Below are 27,699 nucleotides of genomic sequence, written 5' to 3'. Positions count from 1 at the left end.
AATGCCAGGTGTGTTGCAGTCGGATGTCGGTTCACGCCGACTTCCTCAAGGCCACTGGGCACATAAAGAGTACCCACGATCTTTAAACGTAGGAAAAGCCTTGATTATCTATGCTATCTGTTCGGATTGCCTTGACTTTGGCTGGAATACTCAATATATCTGGCCATCGAAAGACGTCGCCAAGTGTCTAACAATAGGGTTATACTTTATTGTTTTACGTTCTACGATCAATACAATGTTCTCGATATTTACAAATATTTATAATAGTAATTATATAATAACATAATTTCTTGTTTGCATTTCTTGTTGGTTGCTTGGTTGCTTGCTTGGTTTGTGTGTCCTGCATTCCTGGATGCACTCCTATCCATATGCCGTGCCTGTTGTGTGTAAATGAGAGCGTGTTCTGTCTGTCTGTCTGTTCTACCTTGTTAAATGAGTGGCGAATAATCTAAATCAGCGGTTCCAACTCGTTTCATACTAGAATACATAAACTGCGCCTACGTATATATCTATATATATATATATCTCACGTTCCGTTCTCTCATATATATCTGCACTCAAGCGGTGCTCGCAACTTTGAATCTTACGGATCATACTCGTAGTTTTTGTCCTTATCACATCGCCAGGCAATTTAAATTATTCTTCGTTTGTACTTGGGTAAAGAAACATCGTACCTTTATCTGCAAACGGATAGGATGGATGGGTTAGAAAACAAGTCATCATGGGCCGAGTTGTTGCCACTCACCTGGATTGTTATAGAAGTTAGCGCTTAGACTAGGTTTTGGTGGAAGTTTGGGTGTGCCCTCGAGGCTCGTGGCAATCGGAAAGAACTCCTTGGGGGACGAGCGCGACTGCGTCGGATTCGAATGGTGCTGGTGCGGATGGTGCGGCAGATGGGTGGCATGATGTTGATGGTGCTGCGAGTAGATCGCTGGATGCGTCTGCTGCTGCTGCTGCTGCCGCATTCGCAGTTGGTGGGCATAGCTGCTCGACGTGCTCTCCACCGGATGGCTGGGAATGTTGGGGGACATGGGCGACATGGCGGGTGTCAGCGGTGATGTGGTCGTCGAGGAGCTTGCCGCTGGCGAGATCGGTAGCGGCAGCGGTTCGTCCGTCGCCACAGCCTGCGACACGGTCACTAGGGTCGTGCTGATGGGACCCGCCGCCGCCTGGTTTGGCTGGGTAGTTGCCGCTGCCCGCTTCTCGATCGCCGAGTTGCGGCGTATCATAATACTGCTGGTGTTGGGCAGGAGCAGACTGCTGTTGCCCACAAACTCCTTGCACTTGCCGTGGCTCTGTCGCAAGTAGCTGATGCCCGTGGAATGGTTGAGCCGTGGCGGTATCGGCGGCGGACTGAGTTCGCCATCACGCGGGGGTAGCTGCAAGGATACGTAAAATGATTGCTGTCATCTGCTATATCTACTATATAATAGAAGTAAGGCTACTTACTGTGGGTGCGTCTGGCGCCTGACGCTTTTGCGCCATGTCCGCACAGCTCTCAGTGCGCTCCTTGCGTCTGGGTGGCAGTGGAGGCGGCACTGCTCGGTACTCCATATTGGTGGCCATCGGAACGTTGACATGCGGCGAGATGGGCACTGCCCCCGGCTGTCCCTGATGGGCACTGTTGAAGTAGAAGCCACCCGCGCAGAATTCCTCCCCGCCCGATGTAGACATGCCTGTTAGGGTCACGGTACTGGCAGTGCTATGCGTTGGGCTGTTCTGCATGCGCCCATGGAATGGTGATCGATTGCCGGTTTCGTGACGCGGACTGACCACTAGCTTGGGCAGCGGCGACGGCGGAGCTTCCGTATCCGATGCGAATGGATTGCTGTCCGGCAAGGACTGCGGTGGCAGATGTTCTGGCAGCGCTGGACTGAACACAACATCCATTGCCGACGCACTGGCCAGTGTCGTGTTGTTGTTAGCCCAGACATGCGCGCCCGGTTTCTTGGGGAGATGTGGCGCCGGCACCGAAACCTCCCCGTTGTTCTGGTCCGTTCGAGTGTGCTGTGGCGTTCCACTCCAGCTGCTGGTATTCCGTTCGGGTATAATAACAGGGGCGAAAACGGAGAACGCGTGCGGATTGTGCTGCGGACTTTGCTCGCCGGCGAGAGTTACAGATCCAGCATTAGCTGCTGCTGCTGTTGACGCATCCATTATGCTGGAGGCGTGCAAAGATGGCGCTGATGCCGTGGCTATTGTGGTGGCCGTTGACGATGCTGCCGCTGCCGCCGCCACGGACGACGTGCTGTTCGACAGCTTGCTACTGCTGTTGGTCTGATTCTGGCGACGCGGCTTGATGCCCGGCGATTTGAGCGGAATGTGCGGCCATTTTCGAGGCTACGAAAGGAAAAAGGATTAAATTTCCCATATGACTTGTAAACTTTGAAGCATTATACTTACGAATTTCGGCACCGTCTTGCAGCCTCTTGGCTCAATGCGCAGGCTTTCGTTATAGAGATAGTCGGACATCTGTTTGTCGGACAGTCCGTTAAACGGATCCAGTTGCTCGAAGAACTGTCGAATTGTGGACTCCTCGTTGAGGCAGTATGGCTGGTTCTGGTACTGTTGAATCTCGCCAATAATCTCGGCCACTTTCCGTCGTTTGGAAAAGTTAATTAGCTCTGTGTTGGCTAGCAGGTCGGGGTTACCCTCCTCCAAGTGGAGTATGTTGGTCAAGTAGCGACCGAAAAATGGCACACAAGGCGGATTGATGGATCGCAATCGCTCCTGATACTTCTTGAGATGATCGTCGCTGAGCTCGCGGCATTCCTCCAAGAATTTTCTGTAGCGTTCGGGCAATCCCTGGAATGTCCACCGCAGTCGATAAACAGATGCCGTGCCCATAGCCGCGACAATCGAGAGGATTCCATTAAAATTGTTCAATTCCAGCATCACCATCATCACTTCGATTGCGCGTTGCATAATTGCCAGGCGTTCCTCGTAGTTCTCCGCCTCGGTGATGGATTTCTCAATCCAGCGGGTCACGTTTGTGGTGTGCTTCATGATCTTCAGTAGGTTAGGGCTCTTCACCTCCTTGTCCTTTTTCGTCCAGGGTGATCCGACCAACTCAGACGGCTTTACATTCTTGTACATCTCGAATTCCAGCAGTGTGAGCTGACGGGCCAGTTCCAATGGGTGCAGGGTGAGGAGCGTTATCTCGTCGTTGGGTACACTAAGGTGATGCTCGATGGGCGGCGGATCGTGGCCATAGGCGTATACAATCTTCTTATTGCTTTTCTCCTGCTCGTTCTGTGAAGAATATTCGAAAATGAGAACGATACTTCCACATTAAGTTGTTGACTAACTACTCACCTTTCTCTGAACAATCTTAAGCACGGAATCCACCCACTTGCGCATCGATTTGCCATTCACGTGCTCCAGGAAGTTGAGCAGCTTCTCCAGCAACATGGGATCCTTCTCGAAATCGTAAAAATGATGGTCGACCCAATGGCGCAGCACGTTGAGCACTCGAAACTGCACTGGCTGCACGTACTCCTTGCGATATCGCTTCCAGTCCTCGCGATGCGAGTTCTTGTGCTCCTTGTCACCGCCAACGCCGCCCATTCCACCCGCACCTGCTGCGCCCGTGTCTTGATAGACCAGGCTGGGATCCGGTATGTTAAAGCGTTCCACCAGCAGCTGCAGCAATTGCTGCGGCGAGCAGAAGTAGCGATATGTGGTGAGGAAGGTGCGCACAAAGGTCGGATCGGCGTAGATGTGATAGGTGAGGCGCTCGATTAGCTTGCAAAGCGTCGCTCCCTTGATCATTGGCACTCCTGCGCTTTCGCGCTCCTCCAACACGATATTGTCACCGCTGTCCGGCACCGCGAACTTGTAAATCTCCGGACTGGGCATCCGCAGCGGGTGCTTTCGCTCGATGTCTTGCAGTATGCTGTCCAAGTGCCGGTCCAGCATCGATTTGGTGATCACCATCAGCAGGTCTGCCATCCAATCGTGCTTGTGCTGCGCATTCTTGGCGGTCAGCACAATGGGCGGCTGCATCCGGGGTGCCAACTCAAAGCTGTTCTTCAGATCATCGCTGTCCGGTCGATCGTTGATATCCACGCGTCGCATGAAATACTTCTCCTTCAGCCGGTAGTCGTAGGCCGTTGCTCCTGCCGATGGTGTTTGCTTCTTGGTGTTTGCCTTGCACAGCACCATTAGCCCGTCGAAGAGGAATACCTTGCGCTCGCTCCAGATTCGTTTTCCCGATCCAAGCTTGCTCAGCGAATCCTCTGTAAATTTAAAATAGCATTTTAGTTGGAGGATGTGAGTAACTTTCGTTGCCGGAACTCACCTCGAATAAATTCATTGCAATTCTGGCCCACGTCCTTGTCCTCCCAGTGCTCCACCTTCATTTGGAGCTCCCGTGTTCGCTCGATGGCCAGCTGGCGGCGCACTCGACCGCTGACCGGAACTTGTCGCTCCTTGGACAGGCTGGCCATTACCTTTTCGAGATCGCAGTGGAGTGGATGCAACAGGCCCTGGACCTGTTCGAAGCTCTCGATGTCGTCCTGCGACGAGCTGAGATCCTTGAGATGCTTGATGTAGTCGAAATACACGAAGGCGTGGCAAATGGGCACCAGAAGCAGCTTGGGCAAATAGTATTTGACAGCATCGCGGAAACCATGGCCGGCTGTGGTCAGAGATGAGGCCTAAAAGCAGGGATTTTATTAGAGTTCTTCGCACGGATGGTATCAGTACTTACCCCTGGCTTGGACAGGAGATTGTTGAGAGCATCCCGTGAGGCCTGCGAGGTCACGTCGTAGGCGTACTTCTTGTACACGTCGAATTCCTCCGCCTCGGCCAGTTCCTCAAAGCAGCTGCCCACGCAGGGAGCACTCTGCTCCTGGGACATCTCGATGACGTCCTCCAGGGAGCCGAGCAGAGTGACCGTCACCTCGTAGATGTCCATTATGTTGGAGAATATCGGTTCCAGCTCGCGCGGATCGGAAACGATCTTCACCAGCTCCTCGCGAAAGACGCGTATGATCATGTGCAGGTCGCGCTGGTACTGCTTCTCGTCGTGGATCAGCTCCTTGACCGTCTCCTCGTAGGTGGCACTTGCACGCTGCGCGGGCAGTGACAGGGGACTGGGCAGGATGTGGGCTTCGCTCTGGTTGAGCATGTCCATTAGCACGCGATCGGCGTTCATCACCACCTCGATGTCCTCCTTGGTGATCTCGCAGTGGGCGATCTTGATCACATAGTCGCCGGCCATTTTGAGTATGTCCGCTGAGATGTACTCGAGCACGGCCACCAGGAAGGCGGACACGGAGCTATCGATCTTGTACTGCAGCACATCCTTCTGGAGCAGCGTGTGCACCTTTTCCGTGGGCAGGACAGACTTGCGTTTCTTCGAGTTGATCACCTCCTTTGCCTCGTTGAGCGCCCACTGATCGATGGGCGCTGGAAAGGACTTGTTCACCTTCTCCTCCACATCCTGCACGGAGTGGGGCAGCGGCTTGGCGCACAGCATGGCCAGCAGCCGCAGGCAGAGTTTCTCCACATACAGCAGTGCGTCCTCCTTGGCGGTGACCCGTGGATGCACTTGCTCCAGCACCTTCTTCAGCGACGGCGTAAACAAGCCCCGCCATCTCGCAGCATTCTCGCACTTGGTGAAGTCATAGCCATCGCAATCCTGCAGCCCAGCCACGCCACCGCCGCCAATGCCAACACCACCGCCTCCGCCCTGGGAGCCACCACCACCACCGCTGCCGCCGCCGCCTCCGGTGCCCAGACCGATCCCGCCCCCGTAGCTAATGGTGTGGGCATGGCCGCTGGGCCCCGAGAACATTCTGTGCGCCGTGGAGTAGCCGACGAGCGCCTGCCGTGGAGCACCTTCGTTGGCCGCCTGCCCTCCGCCTCCCCGCCCGCTGTGTTGTGCACTGAATCCAGCGACGAGTGGAGTGGAGCGGAACCTGGAAACTGGAAACCTGGAACCGTGGGGCACCTGGCACAGCCGGATCACCCGGGCGAACGTCGCATGGCAGACACACACACTCAAGCGCACGCACTGAACTCGTTTCGAATCTTTAACGGGGCTCGCGCGTCCGTTTCGTTTGCAAATCGCTTGGGCTTCAGCACTTGTTTTCAGAATATGTATCTTCGATATATATATATGTATAATATAATCTTCAACTCAATATAATATTTTTCGCGGTGTGACCAGAGTGCGGCACTGCCGAATTCCAGTAAATGCTCGCGACCAGCCCTGATTCGCTGCTTAAGAATGTACTAAAAAATCCTTCGTGGTGAATGGCCTTTTTGCGGAAGAAGAAGCATTTTGAATTTGAATTGCAACGGTCAGCTATAATTTTTAGTATACCCAAAAAAAAGAATTAAATTATCGCTATTATAATGTAATTTCAGGCAATATATATTTATAAAATGATATAAAATGTCTTTCCTTAAGGTATGTTTATTGACTTATTTTGTGGAATGCTAGCAAAAAAGTAAGTATTAAAAATGAAAGAGAACATAGATTAAGATGTGATTAATAAGCAAGTGCTGTAAGTTCAGTGAAAACATGAACTTAATATTTAGAAAATCTATTAAAACTATTTCTTATTTTTAGAAGGCCAAACGATGTTTTCAATCCACTCGACATAGTAAAAAACATTAGTGAATTTGGTGCGCGGATATTGGGCATCGCACAAGCCGCCCGCGGACACAATGCCGATCACCTGGCCCAGGCAGCCGCCCCACCTGGGATGCCACTTGGCCAGTGGTCCGCCGGAATCCCCGCGACACACGTCGCTGATGTTGTTCACTCCGCCGGCACAAATGTGCATATCGCTGCTGGCGCGGGAACAGTCCGAGATCTTGAGCACCTGCAAGTCCGCCTTGCGCAGCTCATCCGGCTGCGTTGTGCTCACAGAGTCCAGGTAGCCCCATCCGCAAACCGTCAGTGTTTCTCGACTCTCCACTGGCGACGTGGCCAAGCAGGCTGGCTTGATTTTCTCACTAAACACGATGGTTTCATTCAGCCGCAGCAGGGCAATGTCATTAACTGAGCTCAGTTCGTCGTAATCCCGATGATGGGTCACATTGACCACTCGATAAATCTGGCTTTCGCTTTTGTTGTAGGCACCCAGACCAACGAAGAAATCCCTGCAAGGAGTAAATCCCTTCAGACTGCTATGTAGTGGCACTACAGCATGGCAAGCTTACGGATCTTCATCCACCAGCAGGATGCAGTGGGCTGCAGTTAGCACGTATCTCTCGTGAATCACGGTGCCGCCGCATATCCATTCCGGATTTCCAGTTTCATTTCCTTTGGCTCTTTTCCCGATCACTGCCATGTACTGGCGCTCATGTCGCTCGGTTCCATTTCCGTGGAAAATTAGGAGTTCCGGTGGGCAGAAACTCTTGTCATTCGAATATTCCTGACAGGCTTAAAGGATAAAAGGATTGAAAATTCGTTAAAAAGTATGTAACAGGCAGAAGGACGATTAGCTACTGAAAGGTAATCACCTTTTTTCGATGGCGAATCATTTGTGGATCTTGTGGGTGGCCTGCAGCAAACGGATCCATCGGCGCAGTATGGAACCTTTTTCAACTTCTTGGCATACAAGCAACGATGATACGGAAGACAGTCTCCTCCATCGCAATTAACTCCCTGAGTTGGAGTTCCAAACGTCATAAGTAAAATCGTTAGGAGATATGCAACATGCATCTCGACTCTTTACTTATTTCATTTGGATAATGTAAGATATGTCCGCTTTCAACGCTTCTCAATCGAACACTAACTTCAGATCAATGGGAGTTGAAAGACGGCGAAGATCCTCAAGTGCAATGAGTTCAATTGAAACAATTAAGCATATGAAAGCAACGAAATACAAAAAGCAGGAAGCTAACTTCGACCAGCCGAAGCTTCTATACCCTATATAGTATATACACATATATGTAGACTTTTACTTTGTTGTCAAATTTTCAGTGTTTAATACTCCAGTTTTCAGACAATGTCCGCTTATAGGTTGAGTTGTATCGGGAACGCGGAATGGGGTCCCCGGACCTCCAATCGTTCCAGATCACTATTCAACTCGGAGGCCGTCGAGCGCGATAAGTGGACCCAATTCTTTTTTAACCTGCCCAAGGCGCCTCTCGAATTGCAGCTGGCCAAAGCCCGAGCGGATCGGGAGCTCGAGCTGGTCAGGAGCAAGCAGAAGGCTGCTTTGGAACGAACCGAATCCTCACCAAGAAGTAAGTGCCGTCCACTCACTGCTCTGCACAACTCGCCGCGTACCACGAATCGAGTGAAGGTGGTCATGGAGACTCGCATGCGGCCAGCGATCGTCAAAGAGTCAAAGTCGGAGTACAATCTGTGTCCCAGTTGTGGACTTGTCAAGGATTCGTTGCTCAATCACCAGCACGCCGAGCAGCGTCTGAAGAAGCTACTGGCACAACATCCCAGTTTGCTGCCAAAACGACAGCATAGAAGATCATCAAATGTTTTGCGTATGCTATAACTAGATAAATTGGAATTTTTTCTAAGAATGCCAGCCATTTGTGTCGTCAAATATATTTAGTTGTGGGTTATAAGGAGGTAAAGTCTGACTATCTTTCCAGCAGCGTGCCGCGCTGCTTCTTCTGCGGCGGAGGTGCGTCCTCCGTCTTCGTTTTGATGCCCACATCGCTCAGTTTTCCGCCTTTGCGCTGCAACTGCTTCTCGATGATCCTTGCGTTGTTCGCATAGCTGTCCGCGATCTCGCGCTGTTTGAATGAACAAAAAAATGGTTAGTTTGAAAGATTTGTAGATTTGTTCGTAGATGGTACAATGATAGATTGGATTTCCTGCACCATTTACAAGCTAATTTAGCTGACAAACTTACCGCCTCGATTTCGTCCTCCTCCTCGTCGATGGTGGACACCGTGACCGAGCTGAACTTGCCCATGTTCTTCGTGTGCCTGGTGACCACGACCTTCTTGCCACTGGCATCCACAATGCCCGAATCGTCTGGACCGGCGGGAGTCGCTGGCTTGGCAGCCGGTACCTTGAAACTGCCCTTGGTCTCCGAGTTCAGAAGCTGTGTGAGTGGACTCTCGCCCTTGTTGCGGATCAGGGCATTGGACATGACGAAGGTTACGTGGGAGTCGGGACTGTGGCGATAGTAGAGTGGCAGAGTACAGCTTCGGCACTGAAAGTTAAAGGAAAACATTAGATGGACTAAAGACGGGTAAGGAGTGGATGTCAGCTGCTCACCTTGTAGCGGTACTGCTTCTCAATCCCATTGCCCCTGCTCTTGCGCTTGATGTAGACCATTCTTGGTGTGGGATTGTAGGTGAGTTTGTTGGCATGGTCATTGGCGTTTATCACACGGGCGTTGTCCACCTCTCGCAGCGGCAACTGCTCGAGGGTGCAGTCTATAGGATAGGCAATCATGATGTACTATGCTTTCGGTTAGTTGGCTCCAGTAATCTTACCCAGAATCAGAGCCATCTTGTTGCACAGACAGTAGTAAATGTTTAGCGGCTTTTCCTCGTTGTACTCCTCCTGATCCTTGGTATCGGAGCAGACGATACTGCGCGACACAACTTTGGGCATGGTTATTTGTGGGTTTTGGACTTATGAAACTTATAAAATTAAGCTAATTTCCTATTTCATTAAACACTGCAAATAAATAAATAAACAATGTGACCAGAGTGTGCAAATAAAAGGTAAACAATGCAACACGCCAATCGATTTTTCTATTCGATTACCGAACGTATCGGTTCGCACATTGCGAATATAAACAAAAATGTGTGATAACAAAAAACCGACTGTTAAGGAAATTGCAGAACTTTGTTTAAAAAAATTCGAGTCCTTGCCAAAAACAGGAAAGCCCACAGCCAATCAATGGACAATTTTGGCGGGAATAGTGAAGTTCAACCGGCAAACGGAAGCATGTCAACTAGTTTCTCTTGGATGCGGAACCAAGTGCATTGGAGAATCCAAACTATGTCCCAAAGGGCTCATTCTAAATGATTCCCATGCCGAGGTGCTGGCACGTCGTGGATTTCTGCGCTTTCTATACCAGGAGCTCAAGCAGGATAGGATCTTCCATTGGAATAGCGAGCTAAGTACGTTCGACATGGACGAGCACGTGGAGTTCCACTTTCTGAGCACACAAACGCCTTGCGGAGATGCCTGTATATTGGAGGAAGAGCAATCAGCGGTGCAGGCCAAACGCCAGCGGTTGGATGAGGATTCCGAGATGGTCTATACGGGCGCCAAGCTTATAAATGACCTTAGCGATGATCCAATGCTGCAGACGCCGGGAGCTCTGCGAACGAAGCCCGGACGTGGAGAGCGCACTCTATCCATGTCCTGCAGCGATAAGATAGCGCGATGGAATGTCTTAGGCGTGCAGGGGGCACTACTGGATACGTTGATCTCCAAACCCATCTACTTTAGCAGCCTGAACTTTTGCTGTGACGATGCACAGCTGGAATCTTTGGAACGTGCCATCTTCAAACGTTTTGAATGTAGGTCATTCAAGCACCCGCGCTTCCAGCCTCAAAAGCCACATATACGTATTGATCCTTGCATAAGATTTGAGTTTTCCCAACGCTCCGACTGGCAGCCATCCCCCAATGGCTTGATTTGGTCCCAAGTCCCAGAAGAATTAAGGTAAGGGTCCTTTTAGCTAGACAGTTTCAGCTCTAAACATATATTCCTAACACGCAGGCCCTATGAAATTTCCGTGAATGGAAAGCGTCAAGGAGTAACCAAGAAAAAGATGAACACTTCACAAGCTGCACTGACAATCAGCAAGTACAAGCTGTTTCTCACATTTCTAGAGTTAGTAAAGTTCAACCCGAAGCTAAGTGAAAAGTTTGATCAACCGCTTTTCGATCCTGAGCGCATCACATATGCTTCCTGTAAAAACTTGGCCAGAGATTATCAGTTTGCCTGGCGGGAAATCAAAGAGAAATACTTTCTCCAATGGACCAAAAAACCACAAGAGTTGCTAAACTTTACTTCAATGCCAAATAAATGACACCTAATGCCAATGAAACGAGGATAAGATGCAGACTATGTGCTTACCAAGCAAGTATTTTATTGCAGATGTGGGGAACTATGGAGTGGAACTTCTGGTCCAAGCTCCTTCAATTGGTTTCTTGAAAAGGTGTAGTTGCTGAAAATGTCTTCATCAGAGATGAAATAACTTCGGATTATAGCTTCCCTTTAAATTAACTATTTCCACCAAATTTAAACTCAGTTAGATTATCATATGCAACATCTAAGCGTGTTATATTTAGTTTATAATACCATAATAACATAAATCTAATTGTCATTTTGCAAACGTTTAACAGACAAACAAACGAACAGGCGTACATATACAATTAAGGTTACAGCTAAACATCCACTGATGCGAATACGGATACGGATGCACATATAGGAGGTATGCTTTTGCTGGGCGTACGAACTAAAGACGAGAATTGAACAGTGGAGATGTGCCGGTCCAGCTCGAGGCGTACGGATGTGATGTGTGGGTGCGAAAAGCTAATCATACGACTCGAATCCGTTGACTATCCAGGGACTTAGTGGTCCAACATCCACCGACTTAGTGGCCCCCGATCTCGCGCAGCTCACGCTTGCCCAGCGGCAGCGGAGGACGGAAGTTGTTGATGACCTTGCCGTTGAACTCGTTGCAGGGGCACTCCTCCTTCACGTCGTAGGCGTTGAGATTGCGCATGGCGTTCAGCTGGTCGTCCGACACCTCGATGGGCGTCTTGAAAACGATCCAGATGACCGACTCCGAGCACGGTGGAGTGGTCAGAGAACCCTCATAGGTCCAATAGGTGTGAACATCGGGCAGCAGCTGGCCGGGATCACAGCCCTGGGGCAGGGTAACACGATCGCCCTTGTGCAGCACGAACTGCAGCAGGCTGGTCACCTTGTCCAGCTCGGCATGATGGTTGCCAGCCTGGAGGAAGACACCCAGCACGGCCAGGCCGTCAGGAGCGGCAGCCGCCTCGCCAAACGACTTGTACTTCGTGGTGTTCCAGTGGACCAAATGCAGCTCGCCGGAATAGGACACGCCGTCGACGGTGTGCTCGGATCCCTTGGAGTCCGTGCAGCCCCAGTGGCAGTGGAACTGCTCCAGCTTGAAGATCTGATCGCCCAGCGGTCCTCCAGTCAGCTCGGACTCGGCGCCGTTCACATCCACGCGCCAGCAGTAGCCTGGATTAACAAATGGCAAGGGTTAATATTTCAGTAAAATGCAGTACGTTAACTTCTAATTTCTTACCAGGATTGACCAGGCTCTTGGTGTGCTCCGGCACATACTTCCACTTGAGCGGAGCTACCTTCAGTTCGCTGCCCTTCTTGGCGCTGGAGGGTGTGATGTCCACGGGCGACTGACGATGTCCCGACGCCTGTGGGTACTCCTTGGCCCAGTGGGCAGGTCCTGAAATAGGAACATTGAATGCGGCGGGTAAGTAAACGTGCAGCAAAGTCATTAGGTATTTGCTTTCCCCGAATTAACCAACTTAACTAAGTGCTAATTCGCTATGTCGATGAGGAACAATAAATCAACTAAAATCAATTCATGCAAGTACTCCATTGGGGTTTATTAAAAACCCATTAGGCTGGTCAGGAAATTGATTAATCTACGGAAAAATGGAAGCTAATAAATGTGGAAGGAATCGATGAATTTCGTTTAATCCATTAATTCGATAATTAGGGCGACTAATATATGGTAAAATTAATTACAAAAGAAAGCGAAAATCATTTCAAATTCATTAATTCTTTATGATTATTCATTTCATTTAAATATAAAATAAATCCAAATTATTTCTAGTATAAAAAGTTGAAAGATTATATTTATTTCAACCAGAATCTGGACTTTAAAGCTAATAAATGGGAATAAAAATGAATCAAAGACTTAATATTTTTATGGCTGGTTATACTCGCGATTAGCGAAGCATTAAGTAAGCTGCTTATTTATGATTATGTCGCCAGAGTTGACAATCGTTTGCCCAACTGGCACTCATAATAATATTTGCATAGACCTTTTATCTGACCAACCGGCTGAGGCAATACAAGTATTTGCTGTTCCCCTGTTTGCTGCATTTTGTTGCGATTTATGTGCGTGTATGTATATACTTCTTTTTAATTACTGCTGGAGGCAAACATTGACACAGAGAACCGCGTCACGTGCCAGTAGAATCACTCGGAAGACCGCAGACCCGAGTCATGTGATAGGATCGCCGCAGATAAACCGCAAAAGTTTATGGGAATGGGAATCAGAATATGTATATTATATGGTTGTTTGTCTGAATCGGAGCAAATATTGAACCATTTGGCGTTGGTAATGGTACCCAGAAACCGGCAGGGGTTTTCTTATCGAACGGGCCAAAGCCTCGTTTGTCATTTGATAGATCGCCGAGCTTAAGGTGTCAACAGCTTTGTAGCTTCGAATATTTATTTCGCCGATTCCCCAAGTCCTCCATAATGCTGATAGTAAATAACAAAAGTCAGGTGAAATGCATTTATCATTTATCAAAGCTGAAATCAAGAGCCTTATTCACCGTTTGGGTGCAAAAAGTGTGTGCATGTGACTGCCGCACCACATGGCGTATGAATGTCACGTATACGCCGTGTGGTGCATACTGAGAAGCAGGCAATTGGAGTTGCACGATCCTTTTCTAAGTTAGCAGCCAAGTGCGAATTTCCTGCCGCATTTAGCACATTACCTTTTATAATCAACAATCGAGTTATGAAGATATCTCCGAAGTCGGTACTATATATATAGAAATACGACTCATTTAAATGTATAGGCTTACTGGCTTTGTTTAACCAGCGAGTTTGCTGCCGACTTTGGCTGTAAATACTTTAAGATCACCTGGCGGCATTTCACAGTGCCTGTGATAACAATTGGCAGACTTTAATAATACTAAAATAAAGTAGAAGAAAGTCAACGAAAACAAGGAAATGCCGCACTTGTTCAAACAAAACTCGATCGGATATAACCGGTTGGCATTATGGGTCCATGTCATACGCTTTTACTAACTGCAAAGTTATATGTACAATTCATCATCGTTTTGCACTCAATTTCGCCTCAATTCGTATGACATGGAACAAAAGCGAAGCGCAATTGTGACCATTAATGCTGCGATAAAATCCGAATGATTTTTTAATTGAATTACTGCAAATGAATTAACAACATCCATTTATAGCGTATTCGCCGGCGGAAAAACGAAAACCCGCAGCTGTCTGGGAGAACTTGTTCCGGAAACGTTAAGATCTTGATCTCTATATAGAATCTATAATGATCGTTCTTACGAAATCCATCGAAAATTTCCCCTAAGTATAGTGGTTTCGATTTCTCCAAACATTTAAATACACAAAGCAGCAATTGGGCATCGAAAAATAAAAATATAAAAAGCGCATGTAAAACCGGAGAGACAAATTAAGAAATGCTCGTTACGACAGTCAAAAAAAAAAAAAACAAAAAACGCTTAAAAACACAACAAAATAAAATGTGGCAATTAGCATTTACGAATTTACGAGCCGGGCGCTTCTAAGCGAGCCTTGCATGATAATATCATCCCAATTGGACGGAGGCATGAGTTTCTCATCCCAATTGGATGGAGGCATGAGTTTCTCGCGTGTTATTCCCCCACTTTCCTTGCGGCGATCGCAAGGAAGTACGGACCAAAAACTCGTTTGGGGAAAGTGCCCCCCAGCCGCACCCCGGAATTCCGAGTTCTGAGTTGTGAGTCAGTATCGGATGATATATAACTGCTGGTTGTCTCTGGGTTATACTGTTTTTTATGGCCACTCAATTGACCGGGCTGAAAGGCAACTACCCCTGCTATATTTATCACCCAGCTTGGCTGGAAGAAGCCCCAGAAGTGGTCTCTATCCTTGGACTGCCACGACATTTGGCTATCGACCACCCATCCAAACCATTCAATCCATCCAACCCCTCAATCACCTGCTAAAATTTTCGCCTGTAATTATTTGTTTGCATGTGGAAAATGGTGACAATAAAGCGCAAATGAAATACGCAAAAGTTTAGCTAACTGAAATGCATTGTGGCCTAATGAAATGCTTAGGCACGTCTGAATATTAATAACTTTTGAGCTGTTTATTCTTGCATGTCCAGATATTTTTCAATATATGCACAAATGCATAAATTATCCAATTTTATTTGCTGTATAAAATAGCTGGACTGGCGAGTCAGGTGATATGGTATCTATATAGCTGGCCAAAAATAATATCAATCTGATGATTTTCCTTGCGTGAGAAATCGTTTCGCAGTTCTATTTTTTGCCAATAAATATTGACCATTAATGAAGGGGCCTGGTTTAAATCTGACTGATATCTGGCATATCGAAAAATATATACTTTAGAACGCAACCTTCCCCTATTCCTTAGGTAAGTTTTATCTAACTGCCAAATCTGATAAGTCACGCGAAATAAATCAGTGTGGAACATTAAAAATCCATCGATCATTATGACTATGACACATTAATGATATAGACATATACTTTTTTTGGTAAGAACTTCTCGGGAAGTGGTTAAGGGCTGAGTTTTCCAAAAGATAAAGCCATTAGCGAGTTTCGCTTCGATGCATTGCGAATTGGAACTACTGACGATTGAATCAGATGATAGCTCTGGTGGTGGGACATTTGATTGATCCTCTCACGTAAACACGCGAGTTGTAATCAGCGGTGTCCAGATGGAAGCGTGTCGTCCACCATTCAGACGCTTCTGTCAGTGCCCAGGGGTTAGACACAACCTGAGCGTCTTGATAAGGATGGGTCTATACACATGTGCAATCTCCACGAAAAATACGAATATATGGCAGAGAGTTTCTCGTGTTTAATGTGGGCATTCTCGGCTCTGGAGGAGCAGCATGCTGATAAGGTTCTTCTTGCGCTGGAAAGTTACCAGGGCGGCGCCGGAAAATCAGAATCGGAATCGGAATCGCAATGAGTATCAGTATCAGTATCAGTATCGAATCAATCAGAGCAATCACAACCAGTTAAGCAAATCAATTGAAATTGTCAAAAACTGAAGTAGGGGTTTTTTTTCAATTCTAAATTGATATGCTAACGCAGCCCCTTCGATTTACATTCTACATGCTAGTGTTATATGCATGCCGCACACATGAGAGACATTACGTATACGCCCAAGACATTGGAACCGGTCCGGCATGTGTCCTCAGCAGACGAAGAACATGCACTTGACTAGCCTTCAAAGCGGCGCAGAGCGAGGGGCACCGGGTGCTCCGAAATAAACAGCAAAGACAAGGCGAAAAACAATCGATCGGTCGCTGGTGGTCGGCGGAGAACTAGTTTGCCAGTCGAGGCGGTTGACTCCGCCGGCGACTGGTTGGTTAGTGGGAAGCACCATTCCCATTACCAGATCACGAGACCCAGCTCGTGCGAAACTCCCCGATCCGTAAAAACACAAAAACCCGCTTCCCTGCATTTTAATTAATGCCCATTATTCATGAGTAACGAATGACCAAGTCTGTTTGTGCGATTCAGCTTATGAGGCATAAAATCGAATTGCAGGGCATTGCGAGTATTGTGCAATCGAATCGGTAATCCCCTACGAAAGCTATTTTCTCAGCGATTCTCTGCAATCTAAACCCTTTGTGATAACGACTAACGATTTCTAAGTGCTAAATTATCTGACTAATTGGCTATTTATTAAGGAGCATACTCACGCCTTGTTTTTTCTTTTTATTGTTTTGCCCATTTTATTGGGTAAGGCTACGTCTTTGGCCGACTATATCTAGCCAATATCTTATCGCCAGATGTCTGATTCGGAAACATGACGTTTGCTGTCAGATAGATCCAGTTTGTCATCATAAAAGTAAAATGGTTCGAAATTCCTCAAAAGATAAGGAATCTGTGCTTAAAACAAGACAATTGCAGTATATAGAAAATTCCGAGTGAAGATCTCGTTCTTTTTTTGGCAACACGCATGCGCAGCGTGTGCAAATGAGTCAAAATGTCGGAATCACCGCAGACGACGATGTCTGATTAGATGGAAGGCCAGACGGGTAAACAAACCGAAATCCGAAAACAGAAAACCGAAAACCAAAAAACCGAAAGCGGGAACCGGAATCCGGAGGCTGTCCACAGCCAAAACAAACAAACAAGCCGAAGCTGGAGAGAGCTTACCGTTCTCTTCGGTGTATCCCCAGTGGTGGCTCATCTTGGACTTTGGCTAGTTGGCTACTAACTATGCTCTGCTGTTTATCCTGTAGGATCTTGATGTTGCACTCGCGGTTGGTGGCACGCGTCTGACTTTCGCTGGGGATCGCGCGGTCCGCTTTATAGGGACTATATGGGTGGGTGTGTATATATATGGGCGCTGGGATTCGAGGAATGGATCCCGAATGGTTCAATCGTCGAATCGTTGTAGCGCGGAACGTATTGGAGCGTCGACTGTTTGGTAAGTCCGACGGTCTCAGACTGACGGACTCGGGGCAGCGCTGCTGCTGACTTGAAAGCCGGCAGCGACTGCGAAGCGGACAGCACGCACCTTGCGAGCGCCAGCAGCGAAAGAGAACCTGAGCAAACAAATAGGTATCCGGAGAGCGTGAAAGTCTAAACTAAACTACTGTTTCGCGCCCCCTTCACCACGAAAGTGGGCGGCGGGCGCGGGGTCAAGCGGTACACGGAGCGCGGCGTCATTAGAACCGCTGACAGCGCCGCTGGGTTCAATAGTTTAGTTTGGCCGCACTTGAGTACGGAACAATGGGGCGAATACGTAATGAGTTCGATTTTGCAGCACTAGCTGTCCGCTTATAAATGTTTTTGCACTACCTGAGCTGCCTGACCTTGACTCTGGGCTCGTTGCTGGACGGGATCGGGTGGTCAGAAAGCGGAAATGTGTAAGGAAAGGCTCGGTGCTTGCATAACACTCATCGATTATTGTCGAGCACGATCGTTCCGTTTTAGGCGGGTAAAACCAATGTTTAGATAGCGCGCAATTACACAAAACTGAAAAGTGCTCCATATTAATTGATTTTTTAATTAAAAATAGGTTGCCTACTTCATATACTATATCTTTATCTGATAGCAGAAACTCGAGTTGCAGTGCACAGGTCAATTTTACATAAGCAAATTTTGGTTACATTCGATTTTATTATATATATCAACATTTTACTGAGTTGCAACTAAGTATAATTTTTTTGAGTGCTGGAAAATTCGCGTTTTTTTAATTTTTAAATCACATTTACTGCAACATATAATGTTTTAAGATACATTTTAGCATTTTGATGATTAAAAAAGTGTAAATCTATCTAAGTAAGGCTTATGGGCGGGTTTTAAGAGCTGAAGAATTCGCGTTCTTAGTTTATAGTAACATTTCATTTATTTAAGAACCATTTAAGCTGGAGTAAGCTGATCAGTTTTAGAGATCTTCCCGGGCTTTGCTTTCCACTGTGCCCAGACATTTTGTAAATTGCTCCGTACATGGCTCGGTTTTTTGTTCGTTTTTCTGCTGTTGAACCTTTGTGCATTGTTTTTTGTTGCTGCTCTGGGACTTAAGCGTGATCGCGATCGCGCGCTCGACAACGCACACAGATCCATCTACATACATGCATAGTTGTACGGCGTACAAATGTCTCAATACGGCGGATCGTGGCTGGGGGAAATGGGGATGGGCCTGGTTTGGCGCTGGTGACACGCTAATCGCAGCGCTTTTTGAGGGGAACTGGAACTGGTGCTGGAACTGCTCTCTCGCTCTGCACATGACTTGGCCGAGGGGGGAAGTTGAGGTCGTAGGGATCCATAATTTCCATCAACGCTCTGCTCATGTTATTCCATTAGTCCATTAGGCACAGTCGCCGCATAGCACGAAGCCACTTCAGCGAGTTAAGCACAAAATTTGTCACTAATTTCAATTCTGTGCCGCTTTTGTTTTGCACTGCATAATAGGTTAAATTGGTTGCACAACACTACAACACTTTGGTGTTGGTTCTTCGTCTTTTACCACCCGTGGGTCAACACTGCGTATGCGCAATTAATTCGGCCCGTGTGAAATCTTCGTATGTGTTTGCACTTGGCTCAAATCTTATCTCCACCCCCAACCCCTTGGCTTTTGTGTTTTCTAATTAGCCATGCATTATTATTTGCGCTTTAAAGCGTTCTACTGGATATCCAGCACCCCCTATCATCCCATCGACCCCATCTCACGTGCAGTTTCCAGTCGTTCGCTTCCGCCTTTTGCCATTTCGCTCGACGATTTTACAAAATTGAAATGGAAATGGAAATGGGAACGTATCTGGCTGGAATTTGATTTAAGCTACTGGTCTGACAGACCCACTTCAAGGTCGAGTAATTATTGTAACTGTCAATTAACTGAGCCCATGTGACGCGCTAATTTTTTTTTTGGAAAAAACGGGATGACTCAAAACGTTCTAATTGAATTGGGAAAGGACTAGATCGCCAGTAAATTAGTTTGCACCAAACTCGATTGCAATTGTGCAGATAAGGCACTTCAATGTGTGACTATGTTTATAAACATTTACGATTTATTTGTATATCATATAGCCACTTTTATTTCAAATAATATTTGATACTCATAAAACCATGGAGCAGCAGACCAGCCCAGTTTCAAATATTTTCTTTTTTTTCACCCACTTGAGATTATTTACTGAGTTATAACTCAAATCTTAGAAACCCGAGACATTAGAGAACTACAAATAGTAAACACGAAAAAGGAAAACAAGAGCAACAGTAGTTTTAAGATGGAAATATTTACCTAAAAGTAGAAAGATTGTTTTGGGATATTGTAGATAACACTAATCTCAGGAAGTTAACGCATTCAGCCTGACTAATTTAATGCTTTTTAAAAACTTTCAGACAGTTCAAGCAACTTTTCAAGGCGAATGTGACAAGTGGTGAACTTTCTCAGTGACAGCAAACAAAAATTGCCGCTCTTTTGTTACCTAATCATTTGTTCCGATAAAGAACGACTCGATTTAGGTCCAGAATATAGCTCGTTATGCATCATGTTTACTCTTTAATTATAATTATTTCTGGGCTGGCAACACGCGTGGCTAAGGATTTCTTTTAATTCTGTTTTGTCAGCCACCGTTGAGCATTATAATCCACTTTTTATGGAGCCCATAAAGCACCAAGATGCGTGGCTAGCTAAAGATCTTGAACTCCAGTTTGTGGCCGGCTCAAGTGGGATTCGGATGGGATTTTTGGTACTTGTAGGGGTTAAAGATATAGAGATACTTTCTGTGTGCAAAATATTTGCTTGCTCTGCGCGTAAGCGCCTTCAATTAGCAGCTAGCAATGTGATACTTGGCAAATCGAATCGAATTCTGAAATCGAGAGCGTGATTAAGTTTCCACTGGAATTGACATATTAACTAGATCTATTAGCATAGGGCTAACAATTCCCAGCTCACACATTAATACGTATACGTACACGTACGTGTATCTATCCCATTTTTTCCACACAAAGCCCCATTGAATCCTACCCGATCATCTCAGTTTTGGTCGGTTAGCAGTCGCTGCATGTTAATCAATTTATTTAAACGGCAAACAAATAAAGCAGCACGAAAAATATCACTGCGTGTCATGTGGACACTGACCAAGGTACGAATTTTGGCAAAAACCAAAAAGCTGAGGCCGGCTCGGAATATTTCCAATGGCCTTTCTTACTCAAACATGGCTTAAACTCCACTGCGCACAGTGAAAATTGCTCATTAAGGCCATTTGAAACGGAGATTTCTCTGAAAAATATACCTTATATTAATGCTACAATCATGTGAGTAAAAGTCCTAATAATTCGTATATTAAGAAAGTCATTAAAAGTTATCTGAAAAATACTTGACAGGTATTTGGAATAACTTTATACATATTTTTGAAAATATACCTTTTTGAAAGTACATCATAAAATATGCTTTTGAAAATAAGTTTAGCAAGCAAAATCAGCACAAGAATCGAGCATTTCTTTTTATTACCTACAGAATTTATTTAATCAAAATAATCTGCAGTCTTTTCGATGAAGAGATGCTCTCTGCGCCAGAAATTTCCATTTTTTTCCACCGCCAAAATCCAGCCAATAAAATGTCGAAATTTAAATGAATTCGTCGCACATATTGCGGGCATAATAAAAACGCCATAAATCTGTGCCCCAAAAGACTGGACTGGATGCAGAAGAAGGAGCACCCAGTCCAAAACACTTAATTGGGTTTCTTTTTTTTTTGTAGATCATTGGGCAAATGGGAAAGCGCGCGATATATTTGAATTAAAATATAAATTGGCGAACGTGCGAGCGGAACATAAAGATTTTTTATTATATGACTAAAGCTGTAGATGGATAGCATTTAACCAGATCACATACCTCGAACTTCATCTTTATATGCATGGTGGAGGCGATCCCACCGTCGTTTAAATCAATGGTTCGCAACTGGCATTGGTAATAGATTTATATTGTATATTTGAAATATATATATATATTTATATAGATTTTGATTTAAATTAACACTAGCAATATACAGGCTGCGCACAATGCTGGTTTAATCCATTAATCTACGGTACACACTAATCGATAGTGGGTGAATGTTAGAGTGTGGTTACACCGGGGAAACAAAATCCAAATTCGTAACTGAAGGAAACTATACACACGCACACGTTAAAGCCTTACATAGCATACCCGTGGGTATGTACATATACATATACATATATATATATATATATAAAAACAACAACATTTCTCGTTAAACCTAGTAAACATTACATTCTGACTATGTATTGTTTATAAATATAATAAAAATATATATACTTGTATGCATGATTAAGTGCCAACATAACAACAAAGCCGAGGGAACCAGAGGGCGCACTATGAACTACGATTTGAGGGGATTTCGGGAGGATCGGGTGGATCGGGAATCGATCTATTAACATGGCCGAGTCAGCTAGCCAGGTGGCTGCGGCTCCTCCGTGACTATTTAACGCTCATTATATTGAATACTGGACCGATGCGCATGAACACACGCCTAAGGACACTTCTCAGTTCGGGCTTGAGGTCGAAGCACATCATCTCGCACAGCAGGCTGTAGTAGTTGGAAACGTGGGTGGCAAACTGGCAGAAGAAATATGTGCGTTTTATTAACCACGGAACTAGAGGATATAGTATATTATACCAACTCACCCTTGCATCGGACATCTTGAGCAGGCGCGTCAGGATGAGCAGCAGCAGCGATGTCCACGCATCTCGGTGTGCCTCGCTCTGCAGACTCAAATAGTAGCCCAGTGCCTCCTTGCAGACCTGCACCAGTTCCTGCTCGATGCCGGGCCAATCGCTGCGTCTATTCTCATCGCCGTACATCTTGAAGAAAATGCGCAGGACGCAGGCCAGCGACGAGGTCTCCTGCTTCAGCAGATTCGGCTTAACAGATCCCTTGAATCCCGCCCGCCACAGCAGGCTGCGTTGATCGTGATCGGCGTTGAAGCGCTTGGCAAAACGGTGCGACTGCATCAGACAGTCGGCCAAGGTGAGCAGCTGGCGGGTTCTCAGATAGCCGTACATTCCCTGTTCTTCCCGCTGGCATTCCAGCAGCTGCGACTGCGATCCGCTCCTGCCGCCAGTTAAGTCTGCCGCCGCCTGGGCCAGTGTTTCGGCGTCCTCCTTGCGCGACGTGGCCGGGAAGAAGACAATGTTGTCCATGGTCTGTATCAGTTCCAGCTGAACTACGCAGCGGATATGCAGCGCCTCGAAGTGGTTGTGCTCCTGGGGTATATTGTTACTGGAATGTGCTTTCGGCCGCCAACTGAGGAGATCCTGCGGCAAAGTGGCGTTGAAGATGTCCAGGATGCACTGGCACGTCTTGTCCCAGGTGGACTCGTTGAACTTGAATCCATTCGAAATGACGAGGTTCTCCAGGCAATTGGTGCCAGATCGCGCCAACTGCTCGTTGCTCTGCTGAACACACCAATGCAGCTGGGCGAAGAGCTCCTCCAGCAGCAGATGACCAAGAACATCGAAATACTGCGTGAAGACATCAATGATAGCGTACAAGGCGTGGTTGCAGGTGGTCGTCATCCATTCGGACTTCTCGGTGACGTGCTCAGGCAATTTCATGTTGTCGAAGATACGGAAGATCACATTGAAGAGATCCTTCCACCAATGGGGCTTAAAGCTCTCACCATACGTCTTCACAATCTCAAAGAGCACGGTTAAGGCGCGAGTACGCACGTCCAATTTGCAGCGATTGACCACGCAGGAAAGCGAGAATAGCATTGGAAACCAGCCGCGCACCCAGACACGATCCTCCTCGGCCACCGAGGCGTCGTTCTCCATGCCGGCATGCTCCGCAAACAGTTGTGGTGCCTCGTGGACACACTGCGCACAGGTACGCACTAGACGTATGGCCTCCATGCTGGTATCCGGGAATCTGGCGGTGGCGAACTCTGACAGGCACTTGACCGCGTCCTGGAACGAGTCCACCATGATGGCGAACTGACGCTTGTACAGATCACCGATGATCTTGCCCGTGGTTTGGAAGGCCAGCTCCACAATTGGCTCTTCGTTGTCTCCCGCTGCCAGGTGGAAAATGCTAAAGATATTCTTCCAGCCGGAACGGATGTTATGCGCTTGTGAGTTTACCATCTGGGCAATGCAACGCACAACCATATCTCGTATTGCCGGCGATGCGTTTTTCTTCATAATGTGCTCGAAGGGACGCAGGAAATCCTTCTGGAAGCGGAAGTTACTGAACTCGCCCTTCTCCATGAACTTCATCGACAACTGGCGCAGTGAGTCCAAGGCGAAAAACGAGATCTCCTCGTTGCTATTGCAGCCGACCGCATTGAAGTGCTCACCCAAAACTTGCCAAATGCGCGACCACTGCAGACGAATACGCTCCATGTTGTAGTAACTGATTTCCACTATCTTTTGCAAGGAGAACATCCTCGGCTGCTGCTGCTGAAGCTCATCCACAGACACCTGGCACAGGGCCTTCACGAAGTCCACGATAGCATCGCCATCCAGTCGCATTGAGCCGGTGAAAATACGATCGACTGCGACCACCACGCTCTGGCTGCTCGTCTCGCCGATGTGCTCTTTCACGCTGGGATTAAGCGAGTCCTTGAGCGTGGTCTGCGCCCCAGAGAGAAACTGGGGCCGCACCCCAGTGCCAATCAGTTGTGCCAGCTCCAGCTGGCTAATGCACTTCACTATATCCAGCCAGCTGCTGCCCAGATAATTGCCATCCGTGTGGGCCACCATTATAAGTGTCTTGATGGTATCGATATTCTTGGCCTTCATCTCGTTGATGGGCGAGTTAGCATTCAGGAGAGTAAACCTGGCCAGGGCTTGGACATAGGCATCTCGCTCCAAGGACATATGGAATATGCAGGCGATTCGAATAGCGCAACGGATGCCATCCAAGCAGAGTGTAGCAATCTCCGGATCGTCGCAGTCCTGGAGACCCACGGAGAAAGCGGCCAGAAATGGTGTCCAGGCCATTTTGAACATGGGCCGGACATGCTCCAAGTGTTTCGCTGAGGTGAAGGGTGACTTGACGTGCGAAACTGACTGCATTAGATTGGTGGCCGTCAGCGAGATGACCTCCATCTCCATGTTCCACAACAGCTTTCTGCGCTTCTCCGTGATGAAGGCCTGCTTTCCAGTGGGTTTCGCCTGTTGAAGCATACCGGAATTGTTCTTCATCTTAATTTCGTGTTCGGAAATCTCGTCGTAGATGGACGACAAGTACTCCTCGGGCAAATCGGACTTGCTGTCGCTGATGCCACGGTTCATTTTAATGTACTGCTCCTTGGTCATCTTGTGCTTGACCTGCGGCGAATGAAGATCCGTGGTCAGCATAATGATGCTGAATGCCAGCACGTAGACGGTGTCCGCGCTTTGGAATAGCTGGTTCTTCGGATTGCACTCGCAATACCTACTGGCAAACTTCTCCATCAGTCGATCGATTTTCTGTGCTTCTCCTGGCAGGCGAAAGCCCTCGAGGAGAAATCTTAAGGCGGCCACCACCTCCATTTGGCGGAAGTCAAAGGCATCGATGTAAGCACACATCACTTCCTTGGAGTGGTCGTCATTCTCGCCAATGTAGTTTCCAATCACTGTCTTGTCCAGTCGTTCGTCCTCGTGCAGCCATCGCGCAATATCCTCGCATTTGGCACCCAGCAGCTGCTTCTCCTGCAGGAATTGCACGCCTTTCTGAGGCTTACGATTGAATAACTCAATGCCCGTTTCCATCACTTCCTTGCGCATCTTGCGCTCCTCCAATGCCTCGGGAAGATCCTGCAGTTGCTCCTGATTGGAGTTCAAACTATGACTGGAGCCGCTATGCATCGTTTGGATAGTTGTGTCCGCCTGATCCTGCTCAGTGCTTGTCGGCGATTGGACTTGCATAGGTGGAACCGGCATGTTTGGATTAACATACAAGTCCTTACTCCACTCTACCATGCACTTCAGAATGGAGACAAGACACTCCAGGCCGCGAATGCGCATCGATTTCTCTTGCATCGGATTGGCGCCCAGCTCGAGAGCCTGACGACCCTGCGCAATTTTCGAAAGATCGTTGACCAGTCTCTCAAAAAGGTTTGCAGCCGAAAAGTCGCAATCGTAATTAACATAGATATCCACCACGGACTGGGCGTCAGCGCAAATCCGTGTCAGCGCTTGGATTACCATCCATTTGTGCTCGAAGCTGCTCGAGTTCGCCTCAAGAATGTTGAGGAAGATTTCCTTGAAGAACACCTCTATCTGCCGCTTAAGATGCACCTTGAAGTTCGAGAGTAGGGCAACGAAGATCGAAAGCGACAGCTCGAAGACCTCCGGCACCAGACTGACTCCGTTGTTGGACAAGGCTACGCATAGGTACTGCTTAATGGCCATGATGAACATCTCGTTGGAGCGGAAGACGGGCCCGGCGTTCTGGAGGATGAGCAGCAGCAGATGCAATGACAGCACCTTGGAACGCAACTCGTGCGATTTCGGATCTGGATGTCCATCCGGCAAAGGCTTCATCGATAGCTTGCACAGTGCCCGGAATACGAGAAACGCATCTTTCTGCAGGATGTGCGTAAACTTAGCCGTTACCACCGCATCGTTCTCGCTGTGCAGCTCCACACTGTCGTGATCCGAGTGCGAGGAGTAGTCGTTTCCATTAAGTGTTGGCTCTGGCTCACCGACCGATTCCTGATCCTTCATCGCCTCATTGTAGGCAGCTAAAAAACGAAACTGTCATTATTATTGCGCAATGATAATTAGACGGTTTGGAGGAGTGAAATTTTATGTTGGACCTTATCGTAAAAAGTACTGTAATGATTCATACAACTTTTTTCCATCCGATAAGAACAATTTTATGAACTTAATTAAGTTTCATGAAAATGAGAAATGAAAATAGTTAAATCTAAGTGAGTTAAGTAGAACAATAAGCTACTTCAGTTTAACATGAAACATCTGTTTATCAAACTTTCTCCACCGAGTGCCACGCACCTGATATGATCTCTGCCAGCAGTTCCGAGGCAATTACTTCGTCGGAATCCCGCTGCGACTCCTCTCCCGAGCCATTGCAATCCTCCGAGTGGATGCTGCCGTTGATGGGATTGGAATTGGGAGGTGGTAGCTCGTACACTTGGTTCTCCATGCGGGCAAATATCACGTTCAACATTTGGGTAAGCGTAGCGCGTGCCGTCGTCTGATTGACCAGGTTCTTGCTGGACAAATAGATGTCGTAGCAGGTGCGCACAGCTTGTAGGAGTGTGAATTCATGGATTTCCACATGCTGCGAGGTGACCACCGTGAGCAGAGCCTTTATTATCTGCAGCTGGACGGCCTCGTCCGTCTGGGGACCACTGAAGCAGCCATATATGGTCACAACGATACGGTCGATGAGCAGGTGACCCGGATTGGCCGAGTCCTGAATGGATCCCGTCAAATGACCATAGGCAATGAGTTTCTGCAGGCAGTCCAGTGCGGTGACCACGATCCTGGGCGAGCGGCTCTTGCAGGCAAGCTCGAAGGGGAGAAAGTAGGTCTCCGCATTTATGATGCTCGCTGCATCATTCTTGGGCAGCGGGAGTGCGGCACAGGGCAGCTCATTGCCCTCTGCGATCTGGCCGGCACTGATTAGCTCCGCCTTGATCTGCTCCAGCGCCGAATCGCAGGACTTCTTCAGCTGCGAGTGATGGGAGCGCCGTATGTCCTTGTCGGCAAGGATCTTCTCTAGAGCACGCACGATGAACATTTCCTTGGTTTTTGTGGAGTTGTTGTGCATATTGGGCCGCTGCCACTCCCAAGGTCGCCTTCGCTGGGTGGGTTTCGATGCCTCTTTCCCTCTACCACTGCTTCGGATTTCCCTCTGCCCACCGCTTCCGGAAACAACAGCCACGCAACTTTCGCCTGCTGCCTTCTGGGTGCTCCGCCAGCTGTGCGGAGTTCTCCTCTCGGTTGGATTGTCGTGTGGCGGCACTCGGAGAGTTTTTAGCGTGTCGTGGATGTTTGCATGTTGCAAATCTCTCAGTTTTTCCACATTTACATTCCCTTCAAAATACGAAAAAACGTCATCAGAAGTGTGACCGTGTAAGCGAAAATTACTGAGCTGTCAGCAGTGTTGGGTAGTGTCTGGTATTCTCTCGGTTCTGGTATTTTTTGCTAATTTGCTGGTATTATTGTTATTTGAATTTGTAACGTCGTTTTTGTGATAACAAAAGAATAAAGTAAACAATAAAATAAAGTTATATTTAAAAT

The 27,699-nt window shown here is 47.5% G+C and overlaps 7 protein-coding genes and 1 long non-coding RNA gene across 8 annotated transcripts; 3 read left to right on the top strand and 5 right to left on the bottom strand.

Annotated features, from left to right (window-relative positions):
• Window positions 1-184: 184 nt before the first annotated feature.
• Window positions 185-6,127, bottom strand: LOC6611201 (protein son of sevenless). Its single transcript, XM_032721077.1, has 7 exons — window positions 4,712-6,127; window positions 4,301-4,658; window positions 3,316-4,238; window positions 2,404-3,252; window positions 1,450-2,340; window positions 746-1,379; window positions 185-680 (listed from the first exon to the last, which is right to left on the bottom strand). The coding sequence occupies exons 1-7, from the start codon at window positions 5,798-5,800 to the stop codon at window positions 637-639; spliced, it is 4,788 nt and encodes a 1,595-aa protein (XP_032576968.1). The 5' UTR covers window positions 5,801-6,127; the 3' UTR covers window positions 185-636.
• Window positions 6,128-6,418: 291 nt separating this feature from the next.
• LOC6611200 (beta-fibrinogenase brevinase) lies at window positions 6,419-7,773 on the bottom strand. The gene is made up of 3 exons (XM_002035720.2): window positions 7,480-7,773; window positions 7,177-7,399; window positions 6,419-7,116 (listed from the first exon to the last, which is right to left on the bottom strand). Exons 1-3 carry the CDS (start codon window positions 7,679-7,681, stop codon window positions 6,564-6,566), a joined length of 978 nt encoding a protein of 325 aa, XP_002035756.2. The 5' UTR covers window positions 7,682-7,773; the 3' UTR covers window positions 6,419-6,563.
• Window positions 7,774-7,912: 139 nt separating this feature from the next.
• On the top strand, window positions 7,913-8,482 carry LOC6611199. Its single transcript, XM_002035719.2, has one exon. It carries the CDS (start codon window positions 7,968-7,970, stop codon window positions 8,472-8,474), a length of 507 nt encoding a protein of 168 aa, XP_002035755.1. The 5' UTR covers window positions 7,913-7,967; the 3' UTR covers window positions 8,475-8,482.
• A 29-nt stretch (window positions 8,483-8,511) lies between these two features.
• Window positions 8,512-9,630, bottom strand: LOC6611198 (UPF0428 protein CG16865). The gene is made up of 4 exons (XM_002035718.2): window positions 9,430-9,630; window positions 9,209-9,369; window positions 8,838-9,143; window positions 8,512-8,718 (listed from the first exon to the last, which is right to left on the bottom strand). Exons 1-4 carry the CDS (start codon window positions 9,548-9,550, stop codon window positions 8,563-8,565), a joined length of 744 nt encoding a protein of 247 aa, XP_002035754.1. The 5' UTR covers window positions 9,551-9,630; the 3' UTR covers window positions 8,512-8,562.
• A 36-nt stretch (window positions 9,631-9,666) lies between these two features.
• On the top strand, window positions 9,667-11,382 carry LOC6611197 (tRNA-specific adenosine deaminase 1). The gene is made up of 2 exons (XM_002035717.2): window positions 9,667-10,615; window positions 10,673-11,382. The coding sequence occupies exons 1-2, from the start codon at window positions 9,744-9,746 to the stop codon at window positions 10,983-10,985; spliced, it is 1,185 nt and encodes a 394-aa protein (XP_002035753.1). The 5' UTR covers window positions 9,667-9,743; the 3' UTR covers window positions 10,986-11,382.
• On the bottom strand, window positions 11,213-17,432 carry LOC6611196 (carbonic anhydrase). The gene is made up of 3 exons (XM_002035716.2): window positions 17,134-17,432; window positions 12,240-12,398; window positions 11,213-12,172 (listed from the first exon to the last, which is right to left on the bottom strand). Exons 1-3 carry the CDS (start codon window positions 17,165-17,167, stop codon window positions 11,553-11,555), a joined length of 813 nt encoding a protein of 270 aa, XP_002035752.1. The 5' UTR covers window positions 17,168-17,432; the 3' UTR covers window positions 11,213-11,552.
• Window positions 17,433-20,172: 2,740 nt separating this feature from the next.
• On the top strand, window positions 20,173-21,446 carry LOC116801450. Its single transcript, XR_004362024.1, has 2 exons — window positions 20,173-20,742; window positions 21,188-21,446. It is a non-coding gene; the product is annotated as an uncharacterized LOC116801450 (long non-coding RNA).
• On the bottom strand, window positions 21,414-27,541 carry LOC6611195 (brefeldin A-inhibited guanine nucleotide-exchange protein 1). Its single transcript, XM_002035715.2, has 3 exons — window positions 26,446-27,541; window positions 22,132-26,174; window positions 21,414-22,062 (listed from the first exon to the last, which is right to left on the bottom strand). Exons 1-3 carry the CDS (start codon window positions 27,224-27,226, stop codon window positions 21,925-21,927), a joined length of 4,962 nt encoding a protein of 1,653 aa, XP_002035751.1. The 5' UTR covers window positions 27,227-27,541; the 3' UTR covers window positions 21,414-21,924.
• Window positions 27,542-27,699: the final 158 nt, after the last annotated feature.

The sequence above is a fragment of the Drosophila sechellia genome, chromosome 2L (genome assembly GCF_004382195.2).
Source record: "Drosophila sechellia strain sech25 chromosome 2L, ASM438219v1, whole genome shotgun sequence".
Taxonomy (NCBI): Eukaryota; Metazoa; Arthropoda; class Insecta; order Diptera; family Drosophilidae; genus Drosophila; species Drosophila sechellia.
Note: the sequence above shows the minus strand (reverse complement) of the source record. Positions and strands in the feature narration are given on the sequence as shown.